This window comes from Cinclus cinclus, chromosome 1 (assembly GCF_963662255.1).
Source record: "Cinclus cinclus chromosome 1, bCinCin1.1, whole genome shotgun sequence".
Classification (NCBI taxonomy): domain Eukaryota; kingdom Metazoa; phylum Chordata; class Aves; order Passeriformes; family Cinclidae; genus Cinclus; species Cinclus cinclus.
The window spans coordinates 91141378-91152511 of NC_085046.1; the positions used below are offsets into that span (position 1 = coordinate 91141378).

At 40.5% G+C, this 11134-nt stretch overlaps 2 protein-coding genes across 3 annotated transcripts in view; one reads left to right on the top strand and one right to left on the bottom strand.

The window, feature by feature from the left end:
* The window catches only part of CTNNAL1 (catenin alpha like 1), a 57189-nt gene extending 51383 nt beyond the window's left edge, over positions 1–5806 (top strand). Inside the window, exons 13-19 of the mRNA XM_062500406.1 lie at positions 2086–2136; positions 2238–2392; positions 3152–3200; positions 3987–4043; positions 4162–4281; positions 5472–5555; positions 5645–5806. Coding sequence (XP_062356390.1) covers positions 2086–2136; positions 2238–2392; positions 3152–3200; positions 3987–4043; positions 4162–4281; positions 5472–5555; positions 5645–5806 — 678 coding nt within the window. The remainder of the gene's footprint in view (positions 1–2085; positions 2137–2237; positions 2393–3151; positions 3201–3986; positions 4044–4161; positions 4282–5471; positions 5556–5644) is intronic.
* A 1076-nt stretch (positions 5807–6882) lies between these two features.
* On the bottom strand, positions 6883–10676 carry ABITRAM (actin binding transcription modulator). 2 transcript variants are annotated; one of them, XM_062515420.1, is made up of 6 exons: positions 10595–10676; positions 10465–10516; positions 8183–8312; positions 7407–7483; positions 7263–7332; positions 6883–7194 (listed from the first exon to the last, which is right to left on the bottom strand). In XM_062515420.1, the coding sequence occupies exons 1-6, from the start codon at positions 10656–10658 to the stop codon at positions 7066–7068; spliced, it is 522 nt and encodes a 173-aa protein (XP_062371404.1). In that variant the 5' UTR covers positions 10659–10676; the 3' UTR covers positions 6883–7065. The 2 variants fall into 2 exon arrangements, with proteins under 2 accessions (XP_062371404.1, XP_062371395.1); XM_062515411.1 differs by having other exon boundaries at positions 10465–10676.
* Positions 10677–11134: the final 458 nt, after the last annotated feature.

The window sequence follows — 11134 nt, forward strand, 5'->3', positions numbered from 1 at the left end:
TTTAAACAGTTCTGCTGTGTTACTGTCTGAAAGGTTACTGCCTTCTTTTTTGAGTTTTGCAAGATACTTACCATTGTGGGGAGTTAAAAATGCACAGTTTGAAAGTAGACAGGAATTGCATCCACAGGACACCAGAGTTTCTTCACAGTAATTTCTTTGCCTAGCTGATGCTTTGAGCTTTGGAACTGCCTCTCTTCCTGGTGCTGTTCCTCTCAGCAGAGCCTCTCCTCCCCATACTACCACCACAGATCTGCTGTGCCTGGCTGATGCCCACACTGTCCCTGCACAGAGACCACTCTGTTCCTGCCAGTCTAATTAGATCACAAATTTTGTTACATCTGTTTAATTGCCACTGTGCTGTTTGCTGGTAATGGCACCCTAGACCATGCTGTAGATGAGGACCAGAGCAGCAGTGATGAGTCACATGTGTACTTAATGCGAATTTTTCCTCTATAGTTTAAAGTGTTGAATCATGTTTTAAAAGCAGAATAATGTGTATCTACTGAGCTGACTTTTACAATAGTACTGTTCAAATAATGCAAGTTAACACTAGAGTAGAGAAAACTGCAAGAACATTCTGAGCTTTGTTTAGTTATTTGTGAATGGAAAAGCCTATTTGTTGTAAGCAGTGTTGGTTTTCTTGAATACCCTTCGCTCTGCAGCTTAAATATTTACCATACGTTCTAGACCAAAGTTTGTGTTTACAAGCAAATCTAGTTTGGTTTTGTCTTCCTTTCTTCTTTTAAGACACAACCTTAAAAACAGCATTCCTGAAATTGCATTTCTAATATGCAGTATAGTTAAATCACAATTAGGAGTATTGGTCCTTTGTGCTAAGTGTTTCGATATGAGATCAGCATTTCTAATACATAGGCAGAATTGCAGTGTTTAATATGGGTAGACATGCATAAGATTCAGAATATTTAAACATTTTTGGATGGGAAAAGAGAAATTGCAGAAAGCCAAACTGAGCACCAAATTGCATTAGGAACTTCAGTGTGAGTACTTTTGCTCAGATTCTTGAAGTGAGAAATGGAGATAGCACCTGAATCTCATTTCTGATGCTGTTCACGATGAACAGTGTGCTGCTTGTTTATTTTTTCCCCTGCAGGTATTACGGAGCCTAATTTGCCCCCAGGTACTCTCTCTGATGAATAGCAGCAGGTTTTTTCAGAGTTTTTCAGAATCTCACACAAGGCTCTCAGTTGGGCACTGAGATTATCCACCTTCGTCCTCTGTCTCACACCTCTCCAAATTATGACACAAACTTTGTACTATTCCTCTGCAGTCCAGTGGTTTCTGAATGTGGACTGTGCCTCCCACGCCTGGTGGTTTTGCTGTCTTTGCAAAGTGACAGCACCCACACACGAAATTAAAGCCCAGAACAAATAATTATGAAATAAATTATGAATTACAAGAATAAATAATTATGAAATAAATGGTGAATTATGGCCTAAGATTGCCATGCAGTTGACAAGCACTGCCTTAGCAGGTAGTCCACTCGCATCAGTATCACTAATTATTATTTAATGTGAGCTAGTATTTGGTTTGCAGCCAAATATCCATTATTTTTAGATAGTTCATGACTTAAATAAAAGAAGGAAACCCATGAAAAGATCAGTGTGTCGGTATTTGTTTACAGCTGCTTCTCCAAAGTGACACAGGATAATGGGCTGCCTCCTCACACCAGCATTCATGTGGGTTGTAGCCTACATCACCTTGCTATTAGCCATAACAACATCCTTGTTGTAAAATTGCTATATATGATGGTGATAGAAAAACCAGTGCAGGAGTACTTGCTTAAGACTGTTTAGTCCTGAGTATTATTGAGGATTTACGGGGTAAAGGGAAGAGACTCTACTGCATTAGGAAGTGAAGCCTGAGAACTGTGGAAGAGGTCATCTACACCTGCCATTTCGGGACAGACAGATCAGAACAGGTTCTCAGTTTATGCTGAGAAGTTTGTTTGAACCTCTGGAACTCTCCTGCAAAGTCTTTCTTTGAATATAGAGCTACCTCTTTTAAATTTTCTAGTAAAATTACTACCAATTCCTGTTATTGAATATTTTCTTTTGTTTGAAACAGAAGCATAATGCAAATCTGAAAGCATTAAAGCCAGTCAAACTAGATACTGAGGTAAGATGCCATCATTTTAGTAAAAAAACCCTTCCTTTCATATTTTTATCTTGTCTAAAGAATGTGTTTCTAAGTGTCATAGATATGGTTACCATTTACAGGAACAGGCGAAAATCGCAAAACTTGGATTAGAATTGCATCTGCTAACTTCTGATGTGGATTCTGAGACAGAGAAATGGGAGGATCAGGAGAATGAGATTGTGCAACATGGGCAAGGCATGTCAAGTATGGCCTACTCCATGTATTTATTTACCAGGTAAATACACTGCACATGGCAAATTTCGGCGGGAAAAAGAGCATTAACAGTATTTATAAGAAAGAAAAAATTTTCATTTTCAGAGCATAATAATTGGGACCCTTTTAGAAAGGAACTTGATTCTGTCCATTGGCTTTATAAATTTTTGTAAATTTCTAAGCTGTTTAAAAACCTAATTTTAAACACCCCATCATTTCTGAAGGGCTTAAAATGTGTTTTGTTGGAAGGCATCTATTTAAATGTCTCTTGGGTACAGAAAACATTTTAAGAAGTTTGTTAATAAATACGTTGAAAAATTAAGGGAATTAAAGCACAAGTATATACCTGTAGATGAGCTATAACTGTAGATGAGAATTACTTACTGATCCTTGCTGTACTGAAGAGTGTTTATCTGAAACTTGCCCATTCAATATCAGCTTTCTTACTTGAATTTAGGTTTGCTTGGGGTTTTTTAACCAGAGTTGAGATTTTCTTAGTTACCCTCTAGTCAAATAATACTTAGTATGCCAGAGATGTGGATTGTTCAGCTTATGAGCCATTGTTAGTTCCCCAATAGGGCTGTAGCTACCGAGGTGTTTGTGTAATATTTTTTAATGCAGTTCCTGTAGGTAGTTATTGTCATGCCTAGTATCTGCTAAAAGACTGATATTTACAGTTCACTGGTGTGAACCATAAAATGTTCAGCTGTGAGACTAGTAGCAAGCAAAATAATCTGCAGTCTATGAATGGCATATCTTCTGCTTTTGTTATTTCCTACAGAGGAGAAGGACTTCTGAAAACTACTCAAGATTTATTTCATCAGGCAGAGGTAATGTATTTTTAACAAAATAGGGCGTAGATGCTGAGTGAAGCCAAACAGGAACTTCAGTGTTTGATTCCTTACACATAAGTACAGGGTATCATGAATTGACTGGCAGCTGTAGATTTTGAGCAGCCTAACTCTTGGTACATATTCTGAAAGTGAACTTCCCAGTGTTCCAGTAATAACTTCAGACAGGATCATTACGCTGATGGATTCCAGCTTGGAGGAGGAATAGCAAACTGTCATTATGGTAAATTCAGTGGACCTCAACACATTTGTAGTATTTGTTGTGTCACTCAGCTCAGTCCCTGACAGTGTTAATAGATACTAAATGCTAGTCTGAGCAGCAGGATTTTCATGGGAAAGAAAGAAGATGTAAAAATTTGCACAATGCAAACAGAAGACCAGGGCCCAAATGAAAAAATGTGGGATGCTATTTCCAGGATGCATGCCTGTGTGTAACAGGAGACTGGTTACCTTTGAAAGGACAATAAACAAAAAAACAGGACAGGTGTTAACACAAAACATTTGTGTTTGGAAAAACTGGAAGTTGGGGTTTTTTTATATGTAAAGGGAAAGCCTTTAAACTCTGCTTATCTGTGAGGATGGCAGACTGTAGTGTAGCTTGTTATTTCAGAAGTCACTGCGAACTGCTGCCATGTGAATTATATATTTACACAATTACTACAAATATTTCCTGCTGCCTTTTTACTTAAAAGCACACTATTAAGAGGGAAAAACCTTACCTTCTGTTGCAATTTCATTTTGTTGAATGCTTTCTCTTCCTTTCAGATTTTTGCCACAGAGGGCACAAAGCTTGCTTCAGCTCTTCATGCTCTTTCTGATCAGGTGATGTATCTTACAACATCCATGATACTGCTTAGAAGTTGATTGTATTGTCTTCTCCCTTAACTTAATGTTGGAGTCTTTAACACAAGTTATTTTGTCTTCCTGGACCACATACCAGGTACATGATGTTGACAAGCCTTTTCTTCTGTCGGAGGCTGAAAAACTCATCTCTATGTGCAAACAGCTCCAGATAACAGCTAAAGCTTCTGCTCAGGGTAAAAGTGCTACATTTACAAAGGTAAGGTAAAATTATATATGTTTCTCAAAGTAACGCCTAACTTGTTTTAAAATAAAGTAATTTACTAATTTTTGCTCCAGTTGAAGTACGGAACTAGGCTGCAGTAGTACTCTAATCCACTAGAACTCCATTCAGATAAACAGGAACTGCAGTTAAGTGTACTTCAGTATAGATTTCAGGGACCAGAATTTTAAGGAAGGTAATATGTATTTCCACCACTGTAATAATTACTGGTGTTAGTGTTACTGATGCTTATTATACATGTAACAAATTCCAAAGCCCCAGCTCCATTCCTGAAACACATTTGCTTCTCAGGAGGTAGCCTCTACCCTGGACTGCGCAGACTTTTTTCAGTCTTCATATTTGCTATAAATAACTACAAAGACAGCTGCCATGGAAATTCGATCACTGTTAACCCAAGAAGTAGATCTACAAAGATCAGAGGGGATCAGCATCCCTGAGCCAGTAGTGATCAGTGTGAGCAAGACCATTTCCATGCACCTGGATGTTTGTTTCCAATTGGCTGTGGAAAAGATGCTTCAGTTTTACAGCAGGGTGTGAAACTGGCTAAAGCATGCAAGCTACTATGAACCAAATTCGGCACCTTGGGGCAACTGTGTGGTTTGTTTTACACTCTCTGAATTAAATGGGAACTCCAGTCTGTTTCTACAGTAATGTATCAGTACATAGCAATTACAGGTTCTCAAATTAATGTTCAAGTGGTCAGACTTGAATGGTGACCTGTGCTGCATGTTAATATTTTAAGATAACTTTTAGTATAACATCAAACTTAGGCTTAGATGATGATAGCTTTCTAAATCATGCTGGTTAGCCATAAAACGAAAGGAAAACCATGTAGAATTGTGATTATTTATACTTTTAAGATTTATAATTTTAAGAGCTTCTTTCCAAGAGACTTCTGTTACTGTTTGTTATTAGTAGTAGTTCATTCTCTTGGGATGTGTCTGCGTTATAGCCCAAGTCATGCTTAACAGAAAGGATGCTCATTTTACATGTACTATACTGATTTTTTTTTTAAATGCAGGCAAACCCTGCGTTTGATTAGGAGCTATTTCAAAAGGACAAGTATTACTTAACCCGGCCCAAAGCAGATCAGCATCTCATGACAAAAAAAACTGCTTAACACAAGTATTGAGTGGTATTACTCTGCTATTAATTGTCTTGTTTAGGTTGATGCATGCATTCTGAAAACAAGGAATGTGATGACTCTATTATGTCAACTTCTTCCACTTTGCTGCAAATTACTGAGAAAGGTGAGTACTTGCTTAATCTGCACTATTTGAAAGTTTTGCGGTTTGTTTGGTTGGCTTGTTTGTTTTTAAGAATTCTTTCTTATACACAGAATAAAGTGGGAAATGGTTGTCTTAAACCTGCTCCACCATGGAAAGAAGACAGAATACGAACTGATACAAATGCACATACTCCAGAAAGAAGAGTAGACACACTTGGCATCAAGTCTTTAGAAAATCATGTAACAAACATGACATTTTTAGAGAGCAAGTAATCATAATACTGAGAAATGCAGCAACTCCCATTTGAAAGTTAACACTTGCTGAAGTTTCAATACTGCTTTCATTTGTGGAAAGTCAAGCCAAGTTAATTTGATATAAAACTGTTGACCTTTGTCACATCTAACGGATGTCCCATTACTTAGCCGTTAAAACACCAGCTCGTCTAAATGTTCTGTATTTTTATAATGTGAATGCTTTTCCTAAGATCTGATACTATTGATACTGATTTTGTAATTAATGCTTATGAATGTTTTAATGGATGTGTCAACCCAAAGATGCTGCTAACAGACATTTTATGTAAAGACCCCCTGTGCTGCATATGCTATATGTAACACTACTGTTGACGTCTGTAAATTCATCTCTGGCCTATTTCAGTCTATGCATTTGATAAAGCAGAATCAGGAATATAGTCTGAAAGGCTGTGGCCTGAAGCACTGAAATGTTATTTTAGTTGCAAGTTATACCTGCAGTGAAGTAGTCGTGGGGGGGGAACCTCTTTCAATAGCTGCACCCCTGAACTTTAATCTTGACATGATTCATCTCTACAAAAGTGTATTTCTAAGTGATGAATAGTCTTGACTCAAACCTTTTTTCTTTTATCCTATTTGTAGATGGCAGTTGTTGCTTTCTTTTTTATTAAAACTTACTGAGAAGAATTTGAGTTGTCTGTAGAACCACTGAAGTATTAGGCAGACTTGACATTATGCCATCTAAAATTTAAGAAAATACATACTGATTTATTACAAAATTCTGTACAAAGGGCATTATTTGACTTCAGGATACCATGAAAATGCGACTTGGTGTGAATTATGTATTTTCAAGTTTATCTGCTCTTTGTACATAGGCTTTTGTTGCATTCTTCTTTTCCATTCACCTGTGTCAAACTCCATACTGTATTAGTTTAGCTAAATTACATGACTGCTAAATGCTATGATTTTTCTGTATGTACTATGCTTGCATTAAGCAGAAGCAAAGCTGATTGTGGAGCATAAATAATCTCCAACATGTCATTCTGAGCTTATTTAAAATGCCATAGTGCTAGAATTCAGAGAAAAGGAGAAGTTTTGCATCAAGTTTTTACAGAAATTTTAATGTACAAACTATTTGAACTGGTTTATTCTTTTATGACTCAAGGAGTTTAGTTCCACTTTTAAAAACTGGCACTGGGCCTGTTCAATACTATAAAACTCAGAGTGTACAATAAAAGTCACTCATTTAGTATCAAACACAGGTAAGAATTATAGAATTGATTTCATGAAGCAGAACTGCGGCGTTTCAACAAAACTTCCTCGTACTCCTTCTGCGTCAGAAGTCCCTGAGTTATACTCTTGCTTTCTTCAAATTTGGGTAGAACCACTGCGATGTACCCCTCAGTTGATGGCTGAAAAGTGAGACTGAAGTTAGTAGTGAAATAAAAGCTGAAAAATAAAGAACAAGAAAGTGTCTTACCTTCTCTTGCAGAAGAGCTGGATTACTAAGGATGTTCTCGTTCACTTCTATCAGCCTCCCTCTTATGCAACTGCAAAAGTGTTCAGTTTCTGTAGATGTGTGTGGTATGCCAAGGTAAGAAAAAGAAAAGGGAAAAAACCTTACCTGTAAATGGTATATTCCTCTCCATCTGATGAAGATATCCTGCACAGAGGGGCAAGTTCTGTTAAAAACTGAGCTCCCTGCATTTGGAAAATAAACAAACATGTCTGTAGTTTTAATTACACAGGGCTTGTAAAAGTTTTACCATCAGCAATGTCTAAAAGGAAGGAGGTGTGATAGTTACGGGTCATTCCAAGTTCCAGAGCTGTGTTTCCCTACTGAAGGGGAGATGCCAACTTAGACAAATCAAGCAGAAGTTTGTTAGAAGCTTACGGATTTAGTCATAGTTAAGTTTCTTGCAGACTAGCAAATTTCTATTTTGATGAGGCTAAAGTCAGGGGAGAGAGGAGATGAATGGCACCATACACAAGTTAAACTGCACCTTCAAAAACCCACCACACTGAACTGGCCCATCTACTCTCTAGATCTGCTTGAAAAGAAGAGTAGTCTCCAACTCCTTTACATTTTCCTAGAAATGAATTTCTATTATTTCAGGGAGGTTTATGTCCCTTTGTGCACACTACCAAGAAAATTACTAGGAGTGGGTGGGTTTGAGCAACACTGGAAACCACTTTGCAGTACTGTAGGAGCACTGCAAGACACTGCCTAGGACAGGCAGACAGGCACCTCTTGACAAGTCTAAATTCTTCAAGTGCAGAGGGGCTGGTTTTAAATGAAATACGAAGTAAGCTGCTGGGTTTTCTATCCAAGAAAGGACAGGAACATTTCAGGCACTGTAAGAGATTAAAATGGAAACTAAGGAAATCAAAAAGCCATACCCTTTTTGACTTCCCAGAGACCTTATTCTGAAGTCTGCTACAGTTTGCACTGATTTGGTAATTAATGTTTTTAATTGTTTTCCCACTTTGAAGAAGAGGGTGGGCTTCTGCCAAGGTAATGACACAGATTCTGGAAAAAAAAAAAATATGATTACTCCACTCTAGTTGTAAGAAGCCGCAGCTTTGTGCTCTAAGCAAGTCCCACAAACTTCTCTGCCTATCTTATTTGACACCTGCTGTACCAAACTGAATGAAAAGGGCATTCTGACCTAAAGCCACTCCCATAGAAAATGCTTCATTTTGAGATGCCAAATTGGACTGTCAAAAGCCCTGCACTTCTTACTGAAACAGAACCACTGCTTTTAAATAAGCCAGTGCTGTTCTATCAGTGCTGTAGCCCATAAGAGCATGGATGGTTCATTTCAGCCAGCAGCTGAAGTAGGTATGCTAAGACAAGTAAAGTACAGGATACTTATCATAAAATGTAACACAAAGCAGTGGTTTTCAACACCTAAAGGCCCTTTGTGGTGAACAATTACAACTGCTGGATCCTTTAGTGGTCTGGGCCTTAGTTAACATGCTGCTTGCATTTCATTTTTTTTCTAAAGGAGTGTTCTTACCACGACACAGGACAGTTTGAGACAAGCCCAGCTGAAGAGACTAGCCTAGAAGCATGGCTAATGTACAAGTAGGAACTTGCCAGTAAATGGAGCAAGGGGAAGCTATTCTGTTTGAGAGTATAAAACCTAGAGCAAGCACCAGAATCAACAGAAGAATGACTGAAGAGAAAACCAGGGCACAGAACCAGATCTCTCCCTCTGGATGCTGTATCCATCTCTCCTCATTTCTCCTGGGGAGTTGTGGCTGCGCAGCTCCCACAAGAGGGAGCTGGATCCTGGTGAATGCATGCAGCGTGTCCTAGCAGCAAAGCTACCTCCCTTCACCCCAGCTTCCTTCTAAGGGGAGGATGACAGATTTTTATCTTTGAGCTATCACCTGATGGAGCTGAGACCTTGCAAAACAAAAAAAATCAAGAGACAACTTTACACTGCCTAGAAGCAAACTGAGCCACAGCCCCATACATAACAATGGTAAAATACTTTACAGAACATCTGGTTAAGCTGCTGTGGAATGCAAGGGTCTGATATTTCAGAATTAAAAGTAGCAGAATAGTCTTCATAGACAAGTGAACAAATCAATAGGATGTAAATTACTGTTTGTATCAGACATCTGAGACTAGTAACCTTATATTTAGTATTCAGTGCAAATGGAAGGGTGTCCTTCCTTGCTGTTGCTGTCACACCTGTTATTTGAAGGTACTCTGGTTTCCCTTTTGAAAGAATTGAGGAAGAACTGCAGGAAGCAGCCACAGAGAAGATCCAGCTCCAAAGGCTGCATCGAGGTGATGGTTCTGCCCTGTGCCAAGCATGCCCTTTTACACTGAATTCCTAGAGCAGGCAATTCATCAGGAACACAAACGCTGCCTCACCTTCCCTCAACCCATGAGCCGCTGGCCCTGCCAGTTTTTCTGTGGACAATAGTTAGGTTCTGTTCTTCCCTCTGGGACTAAACACCCCAGAAATGCTCCTGCTGCCCTCACAGGCTGCAGCAGGGGGAGGTAAGGTATGGAAGGGGACTCCACATCAGGTACACACTGATTTACTCCAAATCGCTGGATATCCAGCTACACCCAAGCAGAAGCAAGGCACTTTGCTATCTTGCCTTCATTAGTGTGCAAATGTACATGGAAAACCAATTAAGTTTTATCTAAAAAAGCAGAATGTTTGTTCAAACTGAAAGAGTTCTAAATCGAGTTAATCAGACTCCTTCAAAATGTCATTATGGAGAGGCCTTTTGGAACTTTGCTCTTCTACTGATGATCACAGAATCGGTCAGGTCAGAAAAGACCTCTGAGATCGAGTCCAGCCTGTGACCGACCACCACCGTGTCACCTAGAGCATGGCACTGAGCGCCACCTCCAGCCTTTCCATAAACACCCCTAGGAACGGTGTATGGGGCCCTTTCAGCAGGACAGGGAGCGAGGGCAGCACCACCGACCCGGCCGAGCTGTACGAGGGGGTGGAATGGGGACCGTCAGGGGGGAAGAGGCCAAGCCTCGCCGTTTCTTATCGGAGCACCAACTGAAGGATAAGGAGGCCGATTTGTCATTCTCCCATCCTCCCGCCTTCCCGGACATCGCAGGCCGCCCCTCTCCACGTCCCGGCTGCCGCTCGCTCCGGGGCTGCGGCCCGAGGCGGACCCTGCCTCCCGCCGCCACTCGCCTGTTGGAGTGCTGCAGCACGCAGAAGTCCTCGCACGGCCGCCCCTTCACGTCTGCAAGAAGGGCACAAAGAGGAGTCAGGGCCCCGCAGCGCAGCCTCCCCTCCTCGGCCCAGCCCGGCCCGGCCCTACCTGGCTTGTACCAGCGTGTGAAGTAGCGCTCGGCACCGCCCGGCCCCGCCGCCCCCTCAGCCATGCCCGGCCCGGCCCGGCGGCGCGGCGCGATGACGGCGGGAGGGCGGCTCCGGCAGCGCCCGCCCCGCCCCGGCACGGGAAACCCGACGGAAATACGGTACTACCTTTTTTTTTTTTTTTTTTTTTTTTTTTTTTTTTTTTTTTTTTTTCCCTCTCGGCTTTAACATCTTTCGCCGTATCTGCATCACTGAGAGGAACGCTGAGACGCTTGCGGTTTGGTTGAGTGGTTTATTTTCTCTAGCACACATCAATACAGCAACAGCTACAGTGACCATATATACACACACCAAAAAACGCGCTTTAAATTAAAAAAACCTAAACAACAAACATTCGATTAAAAAACCTTTTTGCTTCCTGCTCGTGGAAAACAGAACGACCTTGTTTTTCCACAGCGATGTTAATTGCACTGGTGTCTCAGTTCAGGCAGCAGGAGAGTCTCTGTGAATTCCATTTCAGCCTTTGAATTCCCTTTCAGCC